Source organism: Rissa tridactyla, chromosome 4, assembly GCF_028500815.1.
Source record: "Rissa tridactyla isolate bRisTri1 chromosome 4, bRisTri1.patW.cur.20221130, whole genome shotgun sequence".
Classification (NCBI taxonomy): Eukaryota; Metazoa; Chordata; class Aves; order Charadriiformes; family Laridae; genus Rissa; species Rissa tridactyla.
In genome coordinates this window covers 29,918,825-29,946,210 of record NC_071469.1, presented here as the reverse complement: position 1 = coordinate 29,946,210, position 27,386 = coordinate 29,918,825, and the positions used below count along the sequence as shown (strand labels likewise).

The 27,386-nt window shown below is 38.8% G+C and overlaps 2 protein-coding genes across 6 annotated transcripts in view; one reads left to right on the top strand and one right to left on the bottom strand.

The window, feature by feature from the left end:
• The window catches only part of SEC23A (SEC23 homolog A, COPII coat complex component), a 33,147-nt gene extending 14,232 nt beyond the window's left edge, over window positions 1-18,915 (bottom strand). Inside the window, exons 1-14 of one of the 3 annotated variants that reach the window (XM_054199254.1) lie at window positions 18,732-18,915; window positions 17,925-18,097; window positions 17,546-17,714; window positions 16,127-16,316; window positions 11,454-11,695; window positions 9,110-9,167; window positions 8,756-8,842; window positions 7,346-7,582; window positions 7,161-7,240; window positions 6,083-6,227; window positions 5,584-5,742; window positions 4,666-4,781; window positions 2,367-2,490; window positions 1,145-1,225 (exon numbers count right to left, since the gene is read on the bottom strand). In XM_054199254.1, coding sequence (XP_054055229.1) covers window positions 1,145-1,225; window positions 2,367-2,490; window positions 4,666-4,781; window positions 5,584-5,742; window positions 6,083-6,227; window positions 7,161-7,240; window positions 7,346-7,582; window positions 8,756-8,842; window positions 9,110-9,167; window positions 11,454-11,674 — 1,308 coding nt within the window. In that variant the 5' untranslated portion in view covers window positions 11,675-11,695; window positions 16,127-16,316; window positions 17,546-17,714; window positions 17,925-18,097; window positions 18,732-18,915. Of the gene's footprint in view, window positions 1-1,144; window positions 1,226-2,366; window positions 2,491-4,665; window positions 4,782-5,583; window positions 5,743-6,082; window positions 6,228-7,160; window positions 7,241-7,345; window positions 7,583-8,755; window positions 8,843-9,109; window positions 9,168-11,453; window positions 11,696-15,943; window positions 16,072-16,126; window positions 16,317-17,545; window positions 17,715-17,924 lie in introns of those variants that run through there. The other 2 variants (XM_054199252.1, XM_054199255.1) reach the window with 2 other exon arrangements.
• Window positions 18,916-19,049: 134 nt separating this feature from the next.
• Window positions 19,050-27,139, top strand: GEMIN2 (gem nuclear organelle associated protein 2). Of its 3 annotated transcripts, XR_008466031.1 has the most exons (11): window positions 19,050-19,270; window positions 19,811-19,895; window positions 21,103-21,192; window positions 22,823-22,882; window positions 23,049-23,159; window positions 23,746-23,790; window positions 24,536-24,604; window positions 25,123-25,238; window positions 25,964-26,074; window positions 26,293-26,351; window positions 26,682-27,139. XR_008466031.1 is itself a non-coding variant. In XM_054199271.1 (10 exons), the coding sequence occupies exons 1-10, from the start codon at window positions 19,149-19,151 to the stop codon at window positions 26,719-26,721; spliced, it is 813 nt and encodes a 270-aa protein (XP_054055246.1). In that variant the 5' UTR covers window positions 19,051-19,148; the 3' UTR covers window positions 26,722-27,139. The 3 variants fall into 3 exon arrangements, 2 of the variants coding, with proteins under 2 accessions (XP_054055246.1, XP_054055247.1); XM_054199271.1 differs by lacking the exon at window positions 25,123-25,238 and having other exon boundaries at window positions 19,051-19,270; window positions 21,092-21,202; XM_054199272.1 differs by lacking the exon at window positions 25,123-25,238 and having other exon boundaries at window positions 19,053-19,270.
• Window positions 27,140-27,386: the final 247 nt, after the last annotated feature.

Sequence of the window (27,386 nt, the reverse complement as noted above, 5' to 3'; positions counted from 1 at the left end):
TGAAGAGCATTATGGCTAGATTAACTGTCCAGTTACCACTTGCAACGAGCTGCATGCATCTACCTTTTATTCATATGTTTTACATCAAAAATTTTACATCAGGTAATTTCAACAGAAAGGTTTTTTGGAATAGAAATTAATCAGGATATAATTGCAAGGCAACAGACATGAATTCACAATTAAATTTTCTATTACATCCTATGATTTAAATACGTAACTTAAATAAGGAGATGTACATGTAATTGTTTTTTGGGTTTTTAAACTTTTATCATAATATATGCAATCATTCAGGTGACAAAATAAGAAAATCTGTACCAGACCGCTAAGAAAAAAAAAAAAAAAACTGATTATATTGAGATTTTTAGTTCACAAAGATGCAAATATAACTACAAGGAAAATTTAGGCACGAAAAATGTTTGATTAAAGCAGGCCATATGTAAGCACATATGCAGATTTTTAGGTACAAAAGTAAGACTTTTCAAATGTAAAACATTTTGGTTACTTGCAGGAATTGTTTTTGATTAGTATTCAAATGCAAAATTAAACTGTAATAGTATTGTTTGATAAGAAAATAAGTGATGATTTAAGTTTGATGTAAATTTAAAGGAGTTACTTCAGGAGCCTGTAATAGTTGGATATTCTAATTAATTAATTAAATGTGCATTTGGTGAAACAGCTATACAAAAGGGAAGATAGGGTCAAGGTAAAGGGGATGTTCTCAGGGCCTCGTGTCCTCCTGTTCTCTCAGTCTTTCTAAACAAAGTATTTTCATGGTTCTCTGTTTGGATAAATAGACGTAGCTCTGATTTTAACAATAAAGCATGCTAACTCGCTTTCTACTTAGTTTCTGTTTTGCCAGAATATAATTTCTCTGTAATCATTTTTAAGCAATCACTCAGTGGACAAACCCAACCAAGCAACGAGGGATCTGCAAGGCCTAATACAACTTGAATCTAATCTAGAAGTAAACAGGAGCTTATCCAAAAAAACAGCCCTTGCGTGTATCTAATTTACAATTGGTAAAAAAGTAAACACTCTTTATTCCATTTATGGAAAAGTTTCAGCTTCTCTTCAAATCCAGAAATCATAAATCCTCTTTTTGCATAACAGGATGCTGCCTTAGTTTTCAGAAAAGTTAACTTACATTTTCTGAGACACAAGGTCCTTTAGAGTTGAGTGAGACACAGGGTCCAATCGCTCCAGAAATCTTTACTTCTCTTGAAGTCTTCATATTTAGAAGAAAAACATACATTAATATGCCACACTATGAAGAACTCAGTCTTATTTTATCATTAGTTAATGAAAACCTTAATGCACATCAGACTGTTGATACCTTTAGGAAAGGTTATACATATAATAGCGCTTGATACATTTAGAGAAACTTCTCATGTGCTCACTTTCTGCACTTCATTACATGCTTGCTGTATTAATTAGTACATCTGAAACAACAGCATGAACATAAATTAAAACATAGAGAAAAGTTGCTGCTATTTATAAACCTGGGAGCCTAGAAAGTATATCGGATAATGTCTATTTTCTAGAAAAGTAATTAAAATATTCACAAGATGAGATTAAAACTGAAGACTGGCAAGATAAGCCTGTACATACCCCACACTGAATTTATACTCTCTATCTCCTAAACATATTTAGCTAAAAGCAAAATCCAGTTATTTACATTCTTCCAATGTCATCTGGAAGTGATCTGTGCATTCCTCTAGAACTGGGGCTGCCCTTTCCCATTTTCCAAGATCATCCAACAAAATTCACACAAACATGTACATGAAAAAAGAGGATTCAATTCTTTGTCTGGGTAGTAAAAACTTAAACAGAATTTTACTGAACAAGAAAATATCCCATATTCTTCTACAAGGCAGGATGTAATACTTTGCAAGAAACATCACGGAAGACCACACCTGAACCTACAGCACGTTTTGCTCTAAGCTTCTCACAAGAGTGGAAGTGAAAATGAACATTGTTAAAGTGCCAGAGTGGATTCTGATACAGATGGAAAATTAAAGGAAAGCTGTCCTGGACTGTATAGAGAACGTGGACACAAAACCAAGAAATACTCCCTACTGATACCAAAAACTACACATACCGTATTGTGAGTTTTTAACAGAGAGGCATTAATTTTAGTTCAGTCCCTCTTTTAGCTGTCACTGAATGCAGAGTAAGAAGGAACCTAACTCACGTTTACAGAATCACAGAACCGTAAGAATATATCCAGGCAGTAACAGCTACGTCCAAGCCAACCCTGACACATCTGTTTAGCATGTTCCTAAAAATTCCTTAAAGGACAGAGATTCCACAGTTCTTAGCTGTCCTATTCCTGTGTTTAATTAGCACATCGCAGTTTTTATTCTTACCTTTATTTCTAATGTGCCACCAAATCCCATTTTAAATTGTCCTTGCATATCTTTTGTGAAAACTCTCTGAAAGGTTTGTTTGAATAAAGATGTATTGAAAGAGTCTCCCATCACCATGTAGCCTCTAGATAGCAAGAACAACAAAAAGAACAAATAAAACAAAACCCTCAAGTTAAAAGAGATTACTTATTATGCAATAATTTAGCACATGGGATTTATATAGCTTATTTCTATTAAAGGCTAAAACTAATGACAGCTCATGGTGAGGCACATTCTTGCCTTCTTAAAATGGACTACCATTAAATTAATGTTTTGCTGCAATATTAGGGATGAACTTTGTAAGTGAGCTTCCTGCCCAGTCAGCATCTTAAAGTCACTGTGATTATAATATATAACAAAACCTTTCACTGGGAAAATACTATACCGGACTTCAACACTACAAATGTCTAACGACCTTGTCAAGCATAGTCAGTTAACTACTTCTAATGTTCAGTATTCCAAACCTATTACCACACCATTTTATTTTGAGTAGTTGACTCATTATTTCAGGTTTAAAACTATTATCAAAAAGCACAATTTGTTTTTATGCTCAGCAACATTCTGTGTATGGAACTGCAACAGTTGCCATGCATCACATCATAGTAGTATTATATACTACATTTAGGAAATAGTAATGGGCGATATTATTGTTATTAATCAAAAAACATTAATTACATCATATTACTAAAATATGTTAGTAGGCGAAACATTACACCTGAAAGAAGTTATAGAAGTTTTCAGGTGGATACTCAAAGATAGAAGACAATAAAGACAGGCAGAATCGGAAATCCTTCCCTGTAGGTAGGATGTAATCAAATAGAAAATAGGAACAGCTGTAAGAGAAATGGACAAACTATACATTAAGGCTAGTTTTGCTGGAAGAGCAGAAACAGGATAAGGTGAGTCACAAGAGCAGAGAGAAAGAGCAAAATTACACTGCAGTATATAGAAAGACACAGCTTGAGTTTAATGCAGAAAAGGAATAGGAATTAAGTGTGCACAAAAAGTCATAAACTTAAAGATCCTAACCAGTGGAAACTCCCATGCTAAGGCTACACAAACACATCCCTGAAAAGAAGCAACCCAGCAGCTACTAGCACGGCCAAGCTGGCCTGAAACCCAGCAGCCGCATCGCTCATTCTCCAAGATACACAGCATGTGCTTATGATCCTCTGTCGTATGAAGGTATTGACAGGCAACTAAGGCGGCCAGTTAGCCACAGACACAGCTGTTATTAAACTGATAAGCAAAGAAGCTTCATTTCATTTTACCTGCAGCTGGTATTGACACAGCTAATAATAACAAGCAAGAAAAATGAGCTTGGCAAAAGAATCCAGACTGAATCCACAAGTCTAACCTACAAATCAAATGGTATGTAAAGCAGGTGGCTATACTAGCAAAGATGAAATATTTTAAGTGTAGAAAAGACTTTCAGAAACAGAAAGAAAAAGAAAAGACAGTCTTTGAAAAAATATGGAGGAAGAATTAGCAGGATTTACAAAATTAATGAGGTACTTAACAGGAAAGCATGAATCAGAAGTTATCGCAAGCTGCAGATCTGCGTAAGAGGAAGGGTGAGGGTGTCATCCACAGCTGACAGAGAATAGGGGAGCGGTTTCATCAGAAAGACTAGGACTTGCTTTGATCCTGCTAAAATGAACTGACAGCAAGACAAGCTGGAGGGAATAAAAGATCTTGTCTGAAATGTAGAACTGGACAGAGGGAGCAAAAATCAGGAGCAACAGATGTACCTGATAATCACCTAAGACAGCAGTTGAACCTATGAACAACAGTATACAGAAGGGCACAAACAAGACAGAAGGAATAACACAGGGTTTTGTACAACTCTGAAGAGCCAGAAAAAGGAGGATGACAGGTCCTTCTTTACTGAAACCTGCAGCTTACATATACACACACTAAAAAAGAAAAATAGCAACAGTACATAGGATAAACTGCCTGTTTAAAAGATATTAACGTTATTTAAGCCTCAAACAGATCATAATAAAAATAAAAAACAACATCATAACCCCTTCTGTTTAAACCCCCAATTATGATGACAAATTTGCCAGAGGCTGAGAAATTCCAAAATTCTGGTACAAATGCAACTATCACAGTATATCCGAGCAGGTTGGTTGTTTTTTTAAAGTAGCAGGATGTTTTTGGTAAGTGCTTCCTGTTAAATAATTTAAAAAAAAAAACAAAAAACAAAAAAACAAAAACCTGCACCTTCAATACTACTTAAAAACAAAGAGGCACATACCCAGTGTAGTTGGGACAACACTTCATCTCCAGAAGACCAGTCTGATCCAATGCACACGCATATATGTCAATAACATGACCATTTGTCGCAGCCCGATTAGCCAGGGCTTCAAAATGCTAAATCCAAGATGAAAACACAGTTCATAGAAATTTATGATGTGAGCTCTCCTCATCTTCATATTAAACCTTAAACTCCCAAAACTCTTCTAAAACAGCATTGTCAGACTTTATTCACATCATATTCCAATACAAGCTAAAAGAATATTTTTTCCTAAAGTTAAAATTAAGACTGGAATTTTCAACACCTGTGTTTTTTTTCCTCACCAGCTGACTAGACAGACCAATGGTTGCTATTTAAACTAGAAAATTACCTTGATCTTGTCTTTTAAACTTTGCATTAAGTACTAGATCCAACAAACAGAATTTAATTTGTCTATAACAACAGGCAATTGAGAGAATAGTTTAAACTCCCATTATAATCCGTTAAGATGAATTCAATGGGTTTTAGAGGCAATTCACCTGCCCAAATGTACATTTAGGATGAAACGAACTGTGCCTAAACTCTACTGCCTAACCCTCCCCAAACTATAGAGACAGCTTTGAGCAGCTGTCTAAGAAGCAGACACCCTTACCCTAGATATATCATTTAGTCACATCTTATCTGACTTAAACCAGGGAAACACTCCAAAGAACTTTAACGTAAAGCTTGCCAAAGTCTTAACTCGATATATTGAGTTTCTGAAGAAATTCCTGAAGACATACCACTATTCCGAGACAGGTAAACAAAACCACACGATTCCCACCTCTTTATACATTTGCTACTACTAACAGTACTTGGCCAGGCAATGTAAATGTTTAAATACTGTAAGATGTAAACACTGGTAAGATGCCTAAAATATCACCCATGATCATCTCTTACCTTAGTACCCTTTTTAACATATTTAGCATTGTCTTTTTCGATGTCATGCCATGATCTTATAGGTAACTTCAATTCGTCCCCTACAACCATGCCAGGTCCTTGCGTAGCTGGTCCTCCAATGAACATCATTATACGTGCACCGGTATTAGGAAAAGTGCACTGCAGAAAATAAAAGACAAATAAAACCATCATGTTTTGCTACAAATTGGACAAAAGAAACAGCCATGTAGGTATTTATCATATTGACAGGATTCTAACAATAACTGTACTTTTCCCTCCAAAAACTTATATCCACTGCTGATGCAAATTTTGCCTCATTAAAATGTTTAAACACCTACAATTACTTTATGTATGTAAGGAAGAATATGATATCCACCAGAACCATCACAGAAATCTAATATGCATCAGTTACTAACGTCTTTACATATTGATTGTGGCAGCTTTTCTGCAACAAAATAATCTATTTACACATTAGCACAACTGTAGTTAAAGTTATTACCTCAAGGAGCCCTACAGCTATAGAAAGAGCTACTCCAGAAGAACGTAAGGGCCGTTTTCCTTGTGGAACGGGCCAAGGATCCCGTTGCAGTTCACCCAAAAGATCAGTAAGATTCATATCAATTTTCTGCACTGGTTGCAAAAATCTGTAAACAAATACCTGGAATTAGTTTAGATTCAAATTGTTAAACAAAAATTTTGTCAGTTGCTCACAAGCAATATATTAGACATATCTTAGCAGTTTCTAATCCTAGATTCTAGACGGAATTCAGAGCAGTATCTTTGCCTCACCAAGATCACAGAGTTTGGTATTACTACATATACAGCACACTTAAAAAGTGTGCTTAAGAAGTTCATCAAAGTTCTTGTCAAATAAAAACTTGCTAACTTTGCGATATCACCACTATCCAGAAAGAACCCTATCTAATCAAAAGAACACAGCAGATGATGACCTCTGAATTTCAAAAAGGAACTCAAGTTTCATTACTTCTGTGAAAATCAAAGATCAGAAGAAACATTAACATATAAAGAATTTATCATGCTCTCTGCTACAGGCTGTCTACAAATGCAGCTAGTTATGGAAGGCAGAGACTGCAAAACTGTCTCTCTTTTCTATCATTTCATCAATTTCTTCTACATCATAGTAGGACACAGGAAAATCAAACATCAACCCACAATTTCCAAGTGGGAAGGGGAGGGGAGAGGAGTGGAAGAGGGAGAAAAAGGGAAGGCAAAACTGGATATCCTCATAAGAAAGGGGCACTAAAGCATCTATTAACACTTTCCAGCGTACCGACCCAACAGAAGCATCATTATTTACCTATCTGTACTATGCCTATATAATGTTCTCTCAGAACACGTCCAAAGCATCATCCAGATCATTTTACTATCACCCATTATTTTCTTCCCAGTACAAACCATAGGAAAGGGACAGGCTATAACCATTAATCTCCTAGTAAATTTGTGCCTGATCAAAAGGCTCCACTGTCAGTTGATTGCTTTCATTGTAATAAAACATTAAGTTTTCCAGTAAATCAGTGTAGTTAAGGTATGTTTTTTAGATATTTTAAGCACATTACCTGTTAGAAGGTGGTGGCTGCTGCACTTGAGGACCCCGACCGACTTGTGAAACAGCTGCTTTTGTAAGCCCTAGCATTTCCTGTAGTCAAATACAGAAGATTTTATTACAAAATTTGTTTACAGACTATTTTAATTTCTTCATCACCACCTTGATGTTTTCTTTTTGTTTGCTTTTGTTCATTACCTGCAGCTGTTTTGCAGACAGATCCTTTGTTCCTCTGAAGACATAACTTTTGGAAATTCCTTCACAGCCAAGCTCATGAACTTGCACCATTCGGCCAAAGGTAATGAGACCTACTAATGCAGTTGGTGGCAGGAGACTAAGCGACATTTGCATGGATTCCTTCAGAGCTTGCAAGTCTTCATCTTCCATGCATGTGTCCACAACATAAAGAAATATCAAAGGCATCTGAGGACCACGCTTTAAGAAACACAAATGTAACCACATGAAAAACAAATCTTGCAATATTTACAGGACCAAAAGCGACAAATAAAGTACATCTTGTAGAAGTTTTAATTTTAATCATACCAATAATGTCAACGTTCCATCTAACTTACCTCCTTCTCAAGTAGTAAACAGTATCTAGGGCTAAAGGGGAATGAAACCCCTACAATTATAAAATCTGCATAAAAATGAAATGCTTACTACAGAAGAAAAAAAAAATCCTTTCAGGATGTCACGATAGTTTTGAAGCATGCATCCATTATATACATCTTTTAATATATAATGAGCTTTTATTGCTCAAAGAGAACATAGTAGTCATAAAGCTATTCAAAATTATTAAGTATTCCAATTTGATAACATTCTGTAGCCTTTCTCCTCATAATTTTACTCTAGAGATCATCAGTTCTTTTTACCCTTTCTGAACTAATTTTGCTGTACTGTGAACAAAAATCCCCTTTACTTTGCATTGCAAGAGTTGTCAAAAATGTAGATTCTGTTTAGTCTTCGTTCTTCTTTCCATAATCTAAATGCCTCACCGAAGTATTACGAATTTTAATCCTCAAAAATGGAATTTAAAGATTACAAATTGGCAATTACAAATGTTTGTAATTTTGGGTTGTAGGTCCATTTTTTATTTCTATTCAAGTAACTTCTATCCTAAAAGGATGAATATTAAAATTCAAACACATGAATTGAATATGTATTATCTGTTTTTTCTAAACCAGCTAGCCCTAAAACTAACTCATAGTCGTTCAATTACAAACTTAAATTCAAATGATTAATGAGTGATGAATCAACAGTCAGCCACATTTGAACTGAAATCGTTTTAGCAAGCAACAGAAGTAAGCAGACCCCTCGCACAAAGACAAATTAAACTCCTGGTAAAGCAACAGACCTAAGAAAAACACTGCCTGCAGAAGAGACCTCTCTTTTTTCTTTTTTTCTTTTTAAGCCAGTCTTATTGCCACCCTTGTGTTCTTATAAAAAGTTATGTTTTCCATTTCCAATTGATGACCTGTATGTTCAATCTACTAACAAGCACATATAGACTCATAATCATTAAAATGCAGTGAAGAAATAAAATTTAAATTAATTCTTTTTGTATATTACAAGGTTATAGATGTTAAAGATTTTATTTAATGATTTTACCTGCACTACATATTCAATGCTGGAGAACTGAGGTAAAAGTTCAGCTGGCTGGTTCATTTCAGATATGCCAGCATAGGTAGGAGGAAACTGCAAACAAAAACACAGAAATTGAGTATAAATAAAAGATTACAACTTATACAAAAACAAGCCATATGTACAGACTACTTTCCTCTGTAACAGATGTTCACTATTGCTGTCATGAAAAAAAAAAATCAATGCAATCTCTGAAGATACAGCTGCACACTCATGCTCTTGCTGTCTATTTCAGTTCACAACCACAACTTTAAAAATGAGGATTTTCGCTTTTACCTTATAAAAAAGATTTTCTGCATCCTGAATGTTTCATTTTCTTACCTGATTTCTCTGATAACAAAAGTTGCAAGCCCAGAGTTTCGCTCGATAATCCACTTGGCTATAAAAATAAAGTAAGAAAAGTTTATATAGCATGAACAATTCTTTTTCCTCCACTGACCTTAGAATAAATTTCTTTTAATTTTTCAAAAACACATTGACTTTGAAAAAGCTTCCTCCTAATACACTGTCTCCTAAATACCCATATTACAAATTCCAAATAAGCATAGTCTTACACAGACACATCAGACATATTATCATATTTAGAGAGGAAGAATGGTCTTGAAGGAAAAGAAGCAAATAAGAAATTTAAGAATACGGGCTCAGCACCTTTATTAGAGACTTTCTGCATGGTTTGAGGCAAATCATTTTAACTCTCCCTACCTTCGCATTTTTCATAGAATCATAGAATCTTCATGGTTGGAAAGGACCCTTAAGATCATCGAGTCCAACCAAACAACTTACAATCTCTGCCACTAGAGCATGCCCTGAAGTGCCACATCTAGAGGTTTCTTAAACACCTCTAGGGATGGTGACTCAACCACCACCCTGGGCAGGCTGTTCCAGTGCCTGAGCACTCTTTCAGTAAAATAATTCCTCCTAATGTCTAACCTAAACCTCCCCTGCCGCAACTTCAGACCATTTCCTCTGGTCCTGTCATTATTTACTTGGGAGAAGAGGCCAACACCCACCTCTCTACAACCTCCTTTCAGGTAGTTGTAGAGGGCAATGAGGTCTCCCCTCAGCCTCCTCTTCTCCAAGCTAAACATGCCCAGCTCCCTCAGCCTCTCCTCATATGACTTGGTCTCCTTTCTCAGGCTATGCCTATTAGCTGTCAGAGTCTAGTACTATCCTCAATGTACATTATGCCCCCAAAACCAGGTTCCAACTCAACAGCTCGCTCTCTCTAATGAAAATAACATTTTTTCCAATTGATGAGCTTACCTCCTTTTATCTATATTTTTATTAGTATTCAGATAGGTAAAATAAAAAAGCAACTTGTACCTTTATGCCATACAAATGTCTTACAAAGTCCTACTCACATCTTAAGGGAAAGTAAACTTTACATGTTTTCACTGTAGATTTCTTGCTATCACATCTTCTCCTGACTACAAGGGCAAAAGTCTTTTCAAAATATCGTTAAATCTTTGGATAAATCCCAGTATGCTGCAAACACAGCACAGCTTTACTGAGATTAAATGATCTTTACCAATTTCAGGGGCTGCAGATTATCTAGCCAGATACCCTATGCCACACAGGCTTCAGAAGGTGCCCCCAAATTGAGTCTCTAATCACACCTTGGAAAAACAAAAAATAAAAATACAGTCATGATTTGCATACATGAGACAGGAAAAACATACACAGTTCACTGTAATGTCAGGGATCTGACTGACCCTTTACGGCTTTGTCTTTCCGTTATTTTCCTTCCAGCCCTCAAAAGACGATAATGCTTCTGAAAAAGTTAGCTTCCACTAACTCTGACTGCCAGTATAATTAGCTACTGTGTCTGCTTAATACTGAAACACAATTCTACATCTGCTTTGAAATCATCTTCTCTCCCAAGCAGGGACAAGTCATTCATAAAACTGAGTGAGTTCTAGGGGATCTTTTACATAATGTTTAATCTCTCACTACCACTCAGTATCTTTCCTATGCCTATCAAATGCCACCTTAGAAATTGTTCCATTTCTTTTCCATACTTCTGTGATTGGAATGACATATGAAACACTTCCTCCTCTGCTTCCAACCTAAACTTATCCATGACTAATTCACAATCATTTGTGCTTGGGCCAATATCATCCTTTAGCTTAAACAGCTTTCACCTTCTCTCATGTCTACTTCTTGATGCATCTATCTATCCAACTACCTATCTATCAACCACATCTTTCAGTTTCTGTTTTGGTAAACTAAACCAGCTAACCTGCTTTGGTCTACAAATGAACCAAGGTCAGTAATAAATACAGTTTCTTTTACTTGGAAATTAAACTACATCAGGGACCAGTATTTAAAAAGATATAACAACTTAACCTAGTTATTTTCTAGAAACAAAATGCAGGAGTGTACCAACTCACAATATGTGTAATTCCAGAAAAATAACATATGTAATTATTAATTAAATTAAGTACGTTGAAAAGACTAGATAAATGAAAGCTATGTTTTAAGTATATCTTACATGTGTTACATATGCAAATCTGTGTGCAGAAACTTCTAAGATCTAGAAGTGCGAGCTGTATACCCACATGAGGAGTACTTGAACTTACACACACCAGATTGTTTGCATAGTTTAACTGGCACTATTCTAAAGATTGTTTGTAAGGAAAAATATAGGCATATGTATTAGGTTTACCATAAAGGATTCAGAACCGCTCGACACGTGGTCCTGCTGCACAAAACTGGCTCATACTGAATAGGAGGCAAGTCTGGCCGTTCTTTCAGTGGCGTGAAGAGGGCAGCCACCGGGACTACCATTCTTGTGGCTTCAAGACGACTTGAAGGCCAAACGTTCCAGCTGAATCTAACTCCATCTCTGTCCTCATTCTGCTGGATAAATTCCAGGAAGGTTGTCATGGTCAACTTCTCTGTTTATCACTAAAATAAAGAGAGAACCATTAGCAGAATGTTGAAGTGCTAACATTTTTTAAGCACAAAATATTAAACGTACTTAATGATGGTCACACATTCAAATACTGTAACTGAGTTACAATCAGTAACCACTGAGTAGTGCTTCCAAAATCCTAAACGCATTGCACTGAATTTCAAGCTGAAACAGGAAGAAATTTGAGACTCCTAGGATGCAGCAAGCTCTCCAAAATAACAAATATTTGATATGGTACAAGTTAAATTTGTAGTGTTAAAATAGTCCAACTTCTGATCCATTGTTGACTCAGGCAACAAACTCGGCAAGAAATGCTATAATTAAAGCAATAATTCTAGGGTAGGTCAGAGTAGACATGCAGCACACCAACACACTACAAAAAAAGACTTGCTTACCCAAAAAAAAATACATTCTGGATTAAGGCCTATCATAATGCATTTAATTATTCATTCTGCTCACTATTCGAGAATTCTTGCAAATTGTTTAATCCTCGGATTTCTTTAAGAATCAAACAGCAAAAAGTACCTCTAAGTGTAACTGTTTTATCGTTTCTGCTGTGTCAAATTTTCTAAGAAGTTTGTAATCACAATTAACCATTTTCAGTAAATCATGTGATCTATATTCAAATATAAAGGAATAACAACACTATATTCCACAAGAGCACATTCCTACAGCAATGCTAGAAAATAACTTCTTAAGAAGTACACATCATACTCCACTACATTATGTATCAAGATGAACCTTTCAACAATTGTTTGAACTCAAATTTGGGCACCGACCTAAGGCTTTCCAAATTTTCAGTTACTCACAAGCTGAAGCACAGGGGATCACAGACACACCTGAAAAGCTCAACGGCAGCCTGTGAGCATCTGGCAAAGCCAGCAAGAAGTGACCTCACATCCCTCCCAAAAAAACCCCAACACTCAGCTATATCTACACTGTGCCTGAATACCTGCTGTTTGCTTCCCAGTACATTTTATAATACATAAGTTATACAGGTTTTTGCACCAACTAGGATATCTAAATTCCCACTGCCTAATAATTAAGAATTTACTGTAAAAGTCTAATTGAACCACCTAAGGGACAGCCTGGGAAAATACTCCTAGGTCTCATTTTAGAGTGTACTAAATTAAAGAACAGCTTTAGACATGCAGAAATCCCCCTGAATTGAGATTTAAACCAGCAATTCGCACAAACACACTGATGACCCTCTTATCCCAGCAATTACATATGCTACCAAAGATTCATGGAAAACTCTCCACTTGTAAAGACCTAGCTCTCTTTACTAAAATTATCATGACATTGCATTTTTAGTTTATATGATAGTTAAAAACTTTTCAAGTTTTTTAAATTACAGTTTAACTTACTAGCTTGATTCTAATGCTGACTTTTAACAAAACAGATTAACAACATCCATAAAACAAGAGAAGCCCCACATTTCACAGTTAATATCATTAGGAAATAATCAACTGTCAGCATGTGATGAAAGCTACAAAAAGCAGTCTAAAAACTGTTCCTCTAAAACACAGACTGACAGGTGTACTTAACTCTATAGAGTACCCTTCTCTTAAAGTTTCCACAGGTGCAATCACTATCACGGATCTCCACCTTGTAATAGAAATACTATGATAATTACTCTGCCAACATTGTTATCTACTTGTCACAGCAATTGCAACACAGGGAGCTATATGGGACTTTGTGCAAAAGAGCACTTCCACCACCACTTTTACTCAAGTTGTTGCAAGGCCATCAGGCTGAACAAGGTCATTGGACAGGGAACAAAAATGAGCAAATGCAAGAGGAGAGAATATCTGGAAATCTTAATTAGTACAGAGGGATCAGAGACAGACGATAATTCAGCTGAGAGGAAAGAACAGCCTGGTATCCAAAAAGGATCTAGAATTTAAGACATTTCTCTCCTAACACATCAAAATCCATCAGTGTTTTGTGCAAAAGATGAAGGAACATTATCCTAGAAAAATGGGGCATAGATATAACAACCTGCATGAGGCAACAATCTCAGTTATAACCACAAACGGAATAATCTCTCCTTTTAAAATTATCTCCTGAGAAGACAGAGAAAATCGCAACTCAAAGGCCATTTCAGCCATTCCATAGGCATCTGCTACAAAGTCCACCAACGCTATCTCCACACACCGCAACATGAACTCACACTTTCAGTACTGGACTTCAAAGTCTTTTCTCCACATTTTACTCTAGCTACAATTGAAATGGTTCCACGTGGATCTTATTTTTGCCACTCAGTTACCGCTCCAGAGAGGCCAATGTACAAACACCAGTGTGCAGTGACTAACAAAGTGTATCTATATACATAAAAGATTTGTTGGAATTATTGAGTTAAATACTGCTCGTTTCTAGTAAGGTATGTATTTCCTATTCAGAAGGCAGAACCTGATAATAATAAAATTTTCCTCCATCATTTCTTACACCCTTTTCTTCGTTTCCAAGAGCCAGTATTGCTTACATATTTCATTATACATCAAAGGTGAAACTCTCAGTCTGAGAAGTTACATTCAGTTTCAATAGCATTGTTATAGCTATCCAGGCACATTTTCTGGGATAGGTGTGGAGATGGATTACATTAGACCGGAACAGCAAACCCTGCTGACCTACAGACTAGATACCAAACTTCATACACCTGAATGCCACAAAATACCTATTGCCCACCTCAGAAAACCACAGAGAAGTGATTTTCAGAACAGCTGAGGAGCACCAGCTCCCATGTTGGGGTGTCGCTGCAGGACAGGACACCCAGAGGAGACCAGCAGCCCTTCCTGCCTCGCCTCCTGCCTCCCACTGCAGAGGCTGAACGTACCTCGCGTCCCTGCACCATGGCAATCTCGCTCAGTGTCACGCAAAGCCACAACTGAATTGCACAAAGAGTCACAGGCTGACTACACCTGGCTACAAGGGCTTGATTCTCAGGTAAATAATAGTATTTGTGTATTACTCTGACTAGATGCAAGAGTACAGTTAGGACTTTCTAACAATTACACATTATCAAACATGTTTGATATACCATTTGGAAAGCTATCCTATAACTGAATAAACAGTTTTGAAACACATCACTTTGGAAGGACACTATTTTTAAACGCTTCTAGAAGCAACTGCAAACAATAACGTTAGTTTCTTCAAAACAGATTATTCTAAAAGCTCCTCCTTCATCTCAGCACCTTTAAACATTTACACACCACACATAAATGTGTCCCAATACAGAAGATCACCAAACTAATATCCACTGATCCTTGGAAGCACATACAAACAAAATCAAAACATTTCTCTCTACAGCATTTTAAGAGTTCCAGCATACAGAGTCCTTCATGTGACTTATGAATTTAAATACCACTAAATCAGTACAGTCCACTGTGCATTTTTCTTACAACAAACGTTTTCAGTTTATTATGCACTAATTTGGTAAAATAAAAGAGATCAATAAGCCTTTAATTCTGCGTCTATGCCAAAATCAGCATTTCAGACACAAATCTAGTCCAGTTCCAAGGAGGAACTCAAGTGTACGGGGAGAATGACTTAGTACTTATCCAGACCACGCTGTCAAACTGACAACATATGAATCTCATTTTCACTACTCAAACACAGCCATCCTCCAACCCTGCTCTCCCAGTTTTTTGTTCACTAAGGGCTTTTTCTTTTTAAGCAACCAGTGTAGGTAATAACCCTCCTAAATAAAAAATTAAAAAGAAAAAAACCACAGGTATTCAAAGGCAGCAGGGCCTGCTTAAGCACAATTTCTGTGCATCTTTACCTCTGTCGCAGGGCAGCCCTGGCAGCGGCACACGGTGGGGACCCGGCAGAGCCGCGGGACAGCGGAGCTCCGGCCGCACTTTACGCCCAGCGCAGCGGCGGCCGCGCCAAGGCCGTGCCCCGCCGGCCCTACCCGGGCACCGGCAGCCCCAGCTGAGGACGGGGCTCCCGGCGGCTGCTCTCCGGGGCCCGGGAGGCCGCAGGCAGCGCTGACCAGCCGCCTGCGGAGCCCCGGGCCTCTCAGGGCCGCCCGGGGACACCGAGAGCAGCTTCAGGCCGCCCGGGGGTCCCCCCACCGCCACAGAGGGCGGCGTGAGGCGAGGCGGGGAGCGCCCCCGCAGCAGCCGAGCGGGAGCCCCGCGGCCGTGGTACCCCCCCATACCCACGGCCTCTCCTCACCGTGTCACCCCCCCCCCAGCTGTCCCTGGCTCCCCCCTCGCCCTCCGCCTCCCGCTCACCCCGCGTCCCGGCCGCCACCGCCGCCGCTCTGGCGCTCCCCCGCCCGCACGCAGCCGCCCGGGCGCTGCCGACGCAGCCAACATGGCTGATGGGAGAGTCCGCGCCACGTCAAGGGGCAGAGAGCGGCGGGACGGGACGGGGCGGGCGGAGCTCCCCCGGTGACCGGAGCCGCCCTCACTCACCCCCGGTGCCGGAGGCAGGGCTCAGCTGCGGCTCGGTTCGCTGCCCGCCGCGGGAATGGATCCTCGGGAGCAAGCTCAGCCGGGCTCCGGGGAGTCCCGCAATTCCGCCTGCTTGTTGCCCCTCTCCCACCGTCGCAATTTACGGCAGCTGTTTAATCTGGAAGATGGTTTACGTGTTTCTTTGGGCTGCCTGGGGAAAAAAAAAAAAAAATATATTGAAATGATATTCCTGGTGGGTTTTAGCCTGAGATTTTATGTCACATTTATACATACTTAGAAATATAACACGTTTATTTATTATCTGCACAATAACTTTCACGTAGCCATAACTACAATTTTGATTTGTTTTTTGGGGTTTTTTTTGTTGTTGTTAGTGTGGATATCTCTTTTTTTCCCCCCCAAACCCAAGTTGTAGTGAGGCTTAGGTTTCAGGGCACTTCAGAACCCTTCCACACAAGGCTGCCACAAAAGGCTAGAGCAGTAACTTCTGTCTGTGCTGAGATATCTCAGTGCAACCGATCCAAACACAGAGGAGGACTGGAAAACAGTCTGCTGACCACCACCTCCTCCTTCTCCATAGCTCTGAAAACATGCTATGACCACCAACCAAATATAAATGACTAAAACATCCTTATCCTCTTTTCTTATATATGTAATTACAATAGAATTTCTATGCCATAACTATGTCCATTATTGTTTGCAAGTCCTCTTCAGCCTAAAAACCTAAGCAGGTAAACAACAGCAGAATTTAAAAGGGAGGGATTTTAAATCTCCACAAATCTCTCTGCCAGTTGTGGGAGTATTAAGCAGGAGCTTGCCAAGGACACGTAACCTCAGCTCGGAACAAAAAAAAAAAATAACTACAACAGGGCAAACTTCAAACAGATGCACAGCAAGCAATTCAGCGTCACAATTTCAAAAGGGCTCAAATGCTCTGTGAAACATTTTTGGAAAGTTACACTGAAAAGAGGCAGGTCTCAAAGCCAAAATGGCGGGATGAACTCTCTAGACAACAAGAGAAAAACAGGCAAACGACACTTAAAGACACTTAAGAGGGAAGAATAGGAAAGTATACTACTCTGAAAGTTCACTACAAATAAAAGGTATACAGTATTTTTAATCAGTCATTAGCACAATTAAATTTTGTTACATAATGGCTCAATGCAATGCTCTAAACTTCAAGAAATGTCTTGCAGCTGTTATGATGGTGCAAACCACAGTGAAAAGTAAAGACAAGGAAAAAAATAGAACAGAAAATAGGATCCTAACATGGTGTATATGCACAAGAAAATACTTCATTATCTCCCGCTATTAGAATGTACAGCGAAAGCATTTCATTTTCTTAACGTAGAATTTCTAGTTTATGTGTTAGATTCCTTTTTTTTAATCAGCAGCGCGTATCCACGGATGGCAACTCACCCTTTCTCTGGAAAAGTACTTTTCCGTAATGGCTAGGCAGTTGAGGAGAAAGAATATTCATTTCCAGTTTCTTTTTCCTCTTCCTCCACTGAGTCATCTTTGGTAGCCACTGCACCAACATTCTTGGTAAAACTTGTTAGAAACAATTTTATTATCTGTGGAAGACTACCTGTAATAATTAAAAATACGTTACTTCATTTAAAAAGGATCAATGGAAAGTTCCAGAAAAAGTAATCTAAAAACAGGAAGTATACTTCCAGTATATTTATATCTGTGCATTCTCTTTTTGTTCATAGTTCTCGACTTCACAACAAACAGAAAAAATAAGTTTTGAATATTACCAAACTATTAGAAGAGAACTTTTTACAGCTGGACTCACCAAAGCTTTTGTCTTGACTGTTGGTCAGCCTTTCCAGAGAAACCACTGTAGTTTTAGCTAAAAGCAGCTTTTATTTCTAGCGGTGACTGCAGTTGTTGCATACTCAACTAGGATGTTAGATCCAGATTTCAGAATTAAAACTCCCTGTTACACGTAGGTGGTTTTGGAAACACCTTAAAACAAACAAAAGTCAGTGGAGAGGAGGAGCTAGGGTAGGTGTTTGTTCAGAGCTGCTAAAACACAGCCTTGCAGGGGAAAAAAAAAAAAAGCATTGCTTTTTTTGAACTTATGTCAGAGGTATTTAGAGCTACTCTGATCCACTAGACAGACCGTGGGCAGCACTAAACTGACTTTGCAGGCAGCAGAACTAATAGGAAAAATAATATACAGATCAACATTTTGCGTAACAGGAATATCATAATACACAATGTAAATTATTACAGCATTATCCATCCGCTTTTTATATTAACTGAGAAGCAGCCCCACTTTGTGGCAATGCTTTTGATGTGGGAAGTGGGATATTCTTATTCACATAATAGTATTTAGATAAACCCACACAGCGAAGAAATAAAACTCGGGCATTGCCTCTTCCAGAATAAGAACTCTGTTGACATTTGTAGCAAGTAGATGATTTCAACCATACATCTCAAAACATTTAAAGGAAAGGACAAGTAGCATTGTTACTGGATGCCCGCTGGTAGAACAGAAAATACTGACGGAGGAGTTTTAAGGAACCACTTGCAAAAACTACAGTGTATTAGAATAATAGCACAGGGCCTAATAAAATGGGTTGCTGAAGGTTTACACCGATTCGCCGCAGCCATAGGCCTAGTCCGATGGGCAGCACCACTTCCCCTGCTGCTTTTTGGCCGAATTCCCTTTTATTCCACTCCCTGCGTTTGCCGGGCAGCCGACACCCCCAGAGCGGGTGTCTCTGGGCTGGCTGCCTCTCGCTGCCGCCGCCCCAAGCGCACAGCGCCTTCACGCCATCGCTTCCACCTCAGGCCGCAAGAACCGGGAGGCCGGGGAGGCCCCGCGGACTCCCCGCCGCCTCTATAACGCCCCCCCGCCGCCGCCGCCGCCCTGAGGGCCCGCCCGGCCCCGCCGCTCTCGCGAGAGCAGCCGGCGCCTCACACCGCCTCCCCGCGCGCCTGCGGCCCGGCCCGGTCCCGTCAGGCGGCCTCCGCCGCCCCGGGGTGGGAGGGGGGCGGCGGCGGCGTGGCCATGGAGTCGGGCGTGGAGGAGCTGATGCCGCGGCTGCTGCCGGTGGATGACTGTGACTTGGCCGAGGACTTCGACCCCACGGTGCCTCCCAGGACGCCCCAGGAGTATCTGAAGCGCGTACAGTGAGTGGCGGGGCGGAGGGGGCCGAGCTCCCGCCGCCCTCACCTCCCCGCCAGAGGAGTGGGGCCGGGCCGAGCTGGGCGCTGGGATGCTTGGGGGCGGCTGCGCCGCGCTAGCGCGTTGCTCCCGGTGCGGTGGGATGCCGGCCGGTATCGGGGCTGAACCCCTCGGCTTTCTGCCGCTTTTCCCGGGCTGCGTGCGGCTGGGCCGGCTCGCTGCTGCACAGCCGTCGGCAGCTCCCGCGGAAAGGTGGAGGTCCGGCCCCGGGCCCTCCCGAGGCCTGGCCGCGGGAAGCGCCGCCGCACCTCAGGCGGGTTCGGATATAAACAAGCCTCCGGGAGGCCAGAACCGCCGTGCAGAAACCGTGAATGCGCGATCTTTTAACTCTCAAGTCAAACCTTCTGTAAGAAATGCCAGTATAGCCCGTGTTTTACACACCTGACGATTTCTGCGGGTGCGGTATTTCGGAGACGTCTGGTATATAACCACCTGCTACCGAAAACAGAGAAAAAAAAAAGTAGCCACTTGATTTTGTTTTGTAGGATCGAAGCAGCTCGGTGCCCAGATGTGGTCGTGGCGCAAATAGACCCCAAAAAATTGAGAAAGAAGCAGACAGTAAACATTTCAGTAAGTTTGCGAGCTTGTACATGTTTTGTTCTGAGAGGAAAAAAAACTAAGGGGAAAGATGTTAATATCATAATTTTTGTACTAATTTGGGCGAGTAGTTGGCATAACTAAATACCACTGCTTGATTTTAAAAGCATCTACAGAATTAAATGTCTGGGTTTGAAGAAACCCATTCAACTGATGGCTAACAGCAGTCTTTTTAACTGATTTAAATTGATAATATCCATATTATTTGATATACAGCAGACTATTTTACTAAGGAAATCAAATGTTGCATTAAATTTTACAAATACTAAACCATAAAACCTGCACAAACTTTACAATAAAGATATATCCATACCTATATTTAGGTTTAAATATCTAGGGTAAGGGTAGTAAATGCAGCTAAGCTTTAGTAAAGTTAGATGAAATTCTAGCACCACTTCTTTCCTTTTTGGTGGAATATTTTATCGGAGCTTTTCTTTACTGCCCAAGCAGATTTTTCTGTTGTCACCTGGCCCTGACAGCTTGGTTTTTAATCTACTTTCGAATAGTTCAAGAGACCAAATTAGCCTTTCTCTCATGAAAACTGTAATCTGGAATTTCACTACTAGATTGCTCAAGAAAAGTTTCTAGTACTGACATATGACCACGTAACTTCTGTGTGACCATTCTTCTTCATTTGTCTCACCTCTTTGTAGTGTCATTCTTAAACATTTGTAGAAAGATACTTTTTATTTAAATAACTATTTCATGCTATTCTTTAAAGAGGCAATGTCTACTTAACTATCAGAGTTAATTTTCTAAAAGGTGTTTTTGTGGTTTTCTGCATTCCTCAACTTGTTATCTTGGCAAGTAGAACACCTAAAATCCATAGTAGTTGTCCAAGATAAGGAAACAGCACCCTGCTTTTTATAAACAGGGAAACTGAGACAGAGCAATTGCTAAAAAAAAAAAAAAAAGACCTTAAATAATTCTTTAATTCTTTGCCAATGTATTTTGAATACTTAGTTTTCCTTATTTGCACATGAGAAGAGCCAAACAGAAGAAATTTCATCTAAACCAACTGTTAAATCAGTCATGGATGGGGTGATGAAATTACCTTTCTTAAATGAAGATTTAAAGGATATTGTTTACCTGATAGTAAACATTTACTGATTCTCTTGTTCTTAAGGATTCTTCTTATAAAGCTTTCTTTACATTGTAATTATTGCCAGTGTTTTCTTAGATTTCTGGATGTCAGCCTGCTCCTGAAGGATACTCCCCAACACTCAAGTGGCAGCAGCAGCAAGTGGCCAATTTCTCAGCTGTTCGTCAGGTACAAAATGGTCTGTGTAAGGGGGCCTGCGCTGTCTAGGTAGAACACATCTGTGCTTTACAGGGAACAACCTTATGTCTACTACAGAAATCTTATGACTTTATGGTAGAACAGATGTTTGTAGGCAAATGTTTTAAGTTCTTGAAAAAGAATTGAGTATATACTATGTGGCTTTCAAACCTCTGATAAAACTCTTGAGAGAGTAATGTTTTAAAAAAAATTCTCCCTCAAATTCAGCAAAAATATCTGTCAATATTTAGATTAAACGTAGCTGAGGGAGGACAAAAATGCCTATGATGTTATGCTGTTATATTACAACCTAGTACTAGAACTCAACATTAACTGAAAAACGAGTGGATTCCAACCCACCAGGAGATTCATGTATGTAGAGCATGGTGTCCATTTAGGATACTGTTGACAGTGGTGACACCCATTATGAGGAGAAATATTGATTTGTTAAAATGTATTTGTAAAGTTGTAGTGTCAGCAGACTTAAATCTTTCCTACTGCATTTGCTCCTTGCTCTATAATAATAACAGAACAAAAATGGAGATTTGAGCAGTCCCTCTCTCTCTATCCACAGTTCAAACGGGGTGAAATGCAAAAACATAATGAAGATGTAGATAGGGATCATTCATGACTCCAGTACCGCAGAAGGCAGGTTTACAATGCATTGATACTGCATTATAGGAGTACCTCAAGTAACTGAAGTATAACCAACAGCACTGAAGCTGTTGTAGCACTGAACTTTGCATGAGCTCATTTACCCTGTTTTTTCAGGGAGGTAAATCAGCGAAGGTGGAGATCTGTACTGCTGCATCTACTTTGTAAACATTAACTGAGCTAGCCCCTATTTCTACAACGTATCACATTGCATGCTATATATTAGGCATAATCTAAGTTCTAGTAGCGCTAAAGCATATTCACTTGTGTCTTTTATACACAAGTCAATTGTCCTCTCACTGTGCCAGAATTAACACTGTGAAGTAATTTAAGAGAAAAAAGAGCATGAGAAGTCACTTGTCCAAACACTATGCATCAGCTACTGCAACTTACAGTATTTTTAGTGGTCATTTTTACTGCTACAGTTACAATTGGATTGGGGGAAAAATTTCTTCTGTTAACAAAAAGTTTACACCTCTGTACAGGAAACTGTCAAGCAGGCCAATTTGTCTTATATAGCATCTCCGTCAGGTAGAAGAAATACACTAGGAAAGCACGCTTGCCTTCTTTCTAACAGTTCTGTAGACACTTGATACAGACACAGATCACTGTTGGAAACACGATATTGGCTTTATGTGTGCTTTTGGACTAAATATTTTCTTTTCTTAAGCTTGTTATACCAATAAAAGTTTAGAAGACTATGAAAGCTTACTACCTCAACTTAACTTTATGTAGTAGGCTTTAAAATTCCTTCAGCTTTAACATTACTTCCAAAAACCCAACACGAGCAACTTGGTTACATTTAATATTAAGATGCCTGGGAAATATTTAGCTAGTTATGCCTCTACTGATTTATGGAACATCATAAAATATACTTTTTATACATTTAAAGAATGAAGAGCAGTTATGCCTAGGATAAAATATTTGCAAAGTTAAACTGTGATTTGTCTTTGTTTTAATTACTCAGAGCCTGAACAAGCACAGAAATCACTGGCGGTCACAACATTTGGATAGCAATGTTACTATGGTGAGTAGAATTCATAACAGTGCTGTGGGCTTTTTTCTAGTCATTAAATGTGTGGTTAATCTTGCTTTACAGTTTAATGCAACAACTTGTGAATATTATCAAGTCTTTTCTTCAGTGTCTTCAAGGTAGCGATATTTCAGTTTTCATTTATTTTTACTTAATTCAGCCAAAATCAGAGGATGAAGAAGGCTGGAAGAAGTTCTGCCTGGGTGAAAGAGTATACTCAGAAATAGATGCACTATCTGATGATGAAAATCTAGGAATTGATTACATAAAGGTGAGTATAGGGCTTCTATCTAGTTGTCAGCTGCTATTTTCAAGAATAACTGCCAGAAACACTCCTACTGTTTATTACCACTTTGTGCTAAATAGGAAGTAGGCTCTCTGGTGAGCCCAGAAAATCCCATTTTTCTTCCCTTTTAAGTGGAAACTGAGTGAAGCAGAGAACGAGCCTATCCCTTCAGTCAAGAAGTTGACAACATCCTTCATCCGTTATCAGCTAAAGCACTTCGTTGCTTGCTGAACTGAATGGAAAGTTTTCTGCATAGTCTGTTCTAGTGTTTTGTTTCATGGTGATATGGGGTTCCTCTCCTCTCCACATACACGCTATCCTGCAAACATCCCCCTCACTGCAAAACTTTTAACAAATAACAGTAAAAGTAAGGTTCTTTGATAGAAAATTTGACCAGACCTTATCTTGAACTTGCTTGAAGATTATTTTTTTTTTAATAGATTTCAAAGCTCAGGAAAGACTTTCAGATCACTACAGATGTCTGAGCATCACATCAAAATGTTAGTATGTTCTAAATTAGAACAAAAATGTTTATGATAATGTCTGCAATTTCCAACTTGATTATTTTCAGGTCGGCTTTCCCCCTTTGCTAAGTATTGTAAGCAGAATGAATCAGGTAAGCCTACTTCTTAGAATCGCACAGTGACATTGCATAAATCATTTCTATTTCTCATATTCTACCTATTGCAGAAGACATCTATTCTTCTCTGCTAGAGTAGGCAGCTATTTATTACAACTGCTATTCATTGTGCACTTACAAGGAAAACACGTAATCGTTATCTCAACCTTCAGCTACAAACAACTTCACTAGTGAACATTAGTCATGACTAGTTTTAGAGTATTTTGTCCTTGCAATTTCTGTGTAGAACATCTAATGTTTAAATTTTTGCTGAGTGCCCCAGTAGGTGCTTAAACAGTGTCTTAAGATTTCTCATTTAGCATTAGTCCTTCAACCCGATTGTGAGTTCTTAGGTACACTGCAACGCTAGAAGAATCACGCTTACCTCTCCTTTACTACTGTGTTTCCCACTAGTCACCTTTATATAGGAACAACCAGTCACACAACCAACGTCATACCTCTTTCCTAATCTGTAGCTACTTATCCATAACTTTGTTAACACAGAAAATTACTTCATTTTCTATAAAATTCTTTCTGGGAACTCATGCTTTAACGCTTACTTTACCCTTATATGTAACTTCAACTTGAATACCATATAGTATCACAGTGGAGTAGAAATACACAATGTGTACATTTTTTAAAAGCCACATTGCTTTTTATGTAATATAATCCTTCAGGTAGAAGGGCAGCAAAACAAAACATTGCAGGTATTGTATTGTCTCTTTCTGTTCCTCTTCTGAAGGCAACAGTAACCAGCGTCTTGGAATACCTGATAAGCTGGTTTGGAGAGAAAAAATTTACTCCAGAACTGGTAATTTTTATTTTATTCTAACTACTTGCACATGAACGCATTAAACAAGGGATAAATTGTTCATAGTTTTCTATGAAATTATTTTTTAGTTTCTAAGGAGTTCTCTAGATGCGCGTATCATATTCAGTTACTTTGAAAACTTTCTTGATTAGATACTAAAATAAGTATTCACAGAACTTTTTGAAAGGCTAATTACAAAACATAACAGATGCAGTCTATCAAGTACTGCCAAAACACCCTCCTCTTTTTATTGCTCCCCACACTAACCTAAACTATGAGGTTACACAAACATTGGCACTGGGGAGAGAAGAGGGTCTGACTGCAGCTTTGGTTCTGACCAGTTAAAGCTGTCAGGGTGCTGCACACTGTATTAACTGACACCTCCCTTTTAGTTTGGAGATATGTGATAGTGTTCTGTCAAAGATACGTTTAATCTTTCCACGAGCAGCACAGACCAGAAAGCTTAGCTGTCTTAGCGTGGTGACAAATCCAACCTAATAAGAAATTCTGATTGACAGGGTACATTAGCATGGAGTTTGGCCACAACTAGATTGACTAGCTACGTAATGGCATCGTATCTACAAAAGACCGTGATGGACACATCTCATCTCATTCAGTACCACAAAGCAGAAGAGTAATGAAAAATTACTTCTGTAATACTAAACACAGTTTCACTATTTTTTAGTCACCCAAAGGCCCTTTCATGTTCTGTTCTTTTCTGTATGACTGTTTTCTTTTTAACCAATATGCTGCAAAGAATATGCACACTGACTTTTAGTTTATTCCCATAACAAAAGCCACTAGACACTGGAATTAAATTAAGAAGTTAGACTGGTAGCAGAAGTTATGCCTGTAAGAATGCAGTGGAATTCAGTGAAGTAAAGTGCAAAGGACATGCTTTCACAGTGGAGCAAGTCTTAAAGTTGATCTAACAATATTAATTCCACAAAGATCTGACTTGATACATTTACTCTTCAGGAATGTTTTTCCACATTTTGTGAAGTTAAAAATTAATAGCCAAGTAATAATCTTTAGACTATTATTATTATTAAAGGATTATTATTAAAATAATCATTCCCTCAGACTTTAATAGTGTAAGCTGCATTAACTTCTATCTTGGCCAGTAGTCAAAAAAATATGAGGAAATCCAGGAGTATAGCTCACAAGAAACTTATCTAGAGGTGTAAAATTCTATTGTGTAGTGTCCAATTTGGCTTTCTAACTTTTCAATTCTGGCAGTAGCACTTAAATGCAATTGTGCTTTGAGACCTACGCTTCAGGCCTGCTCCATATAACAAGAACTGCATGAAACTTAAAGAAATGCTCATAATGAAAAGTTTGTTATTTGAATCCACGCAGGGCAGATGGCTTTATGCACTGTTGGCATGCCTTGAAAAACCTTTGCTACCTGAAGCTCACTCCCTTATTCGACAGCTGGCAAGACGATGCTCAGAAGTCAGAGTACTAGAGGTAACATTAAATATAACATTGCGCAAAGGACTTGCTGAACTAAGCAAATTATGAGGAGGAAGATTTTTCAGTTCTTGGATGTCTGGGTACATTTTGTACATTTTTCATGTCCTAGGTTTGCTCAAGAATGAAGGGAAGAGTACAAGCACATAATACGGCATGTTTTCTATTTGACACAGGTAACAAAAGAACTGTTATAATATTTCTTTCTCTTTCAGGAGAACAAGAATGAGGAACAAATATCAGCTCTGAACTTGATAATCTGCTTAGTTAGCAGGTAATGCAACTTAAATACCTAAAACAGTAAAGTATGTCCAGAATAAATGCGTGATTACTCTTGTCCTAACTTAATTTCTTTTAACGCGGAAGTCAATTAAAGCACCCTGGACCTATGTAGCAAATATACTTAGCTAAAAGGACTTAAGGTAAACCTAAGAGTAAAGTAAGTTTATTGGTTTCCTCAGATAAGCCCCCTGAATTGCAAAGCTGTAATTCTGATGGATAGAAACACTAAAGTAAGAGCCAGAAAGCAAGGGGTCTAACAACTCAGAGCAAAGGAGTATGTTGCATTAGAGGTTTCTTACCATATTCCACTTCTCTCCGCTAGGTACTTTGATCAACGCGACTTGGCTGATGAACCTTCCTAGACTGTTACAAGAGTATCAAATATTTTGCATTGCCATAGTACAAACAGCATTATGAGAGTTAACAGCAAGACACTGCACTGTTCAGACCTGAAGTACTACACAACCCCCTCAGAATACCCTCATGATAACACATTTGGGACAGCTATGAATAACGTAAGCTGAGCTTTAGCATGAGATTGTCAACGTCTCCAATATCATCACCTTCATTGTGAAACGGTCAATGAAGTGTCTGGCATCATCTGTCAAGCCACTGTCTCTGTAAACTACATTCTTGGTTAGAAATTTCTACCATCTGAGTAATCCTGTGGCCACTGCTATTAGGTGAAGTCTGAGGTTACATTACAAATGATAGTTCTTTATCTAATACCCACCTATTGAGGGCTTTTTTAATAAAAGCATTTTAAAGAGCGTTCTTAAACATTATGGCTTTTCTCATTCTTCATGCTATTTAACAGCAGCCTTACTATAGAAACCTATACAACTAGGACTGAATGTGGTTTTTTCAAGCTTTGGTTCCTGAGCGTAAGCTCTGCTAAGCAGTTCAACTACAGCCAGTAACAGTAATTTACTGTTAAAATAATTTTAATAAAACATAAACATAAATACTTCCTGAGTAGTAATGCTATTTTTTAGTAAACAGTTGCAGAAACTAGCAAAAACTACAC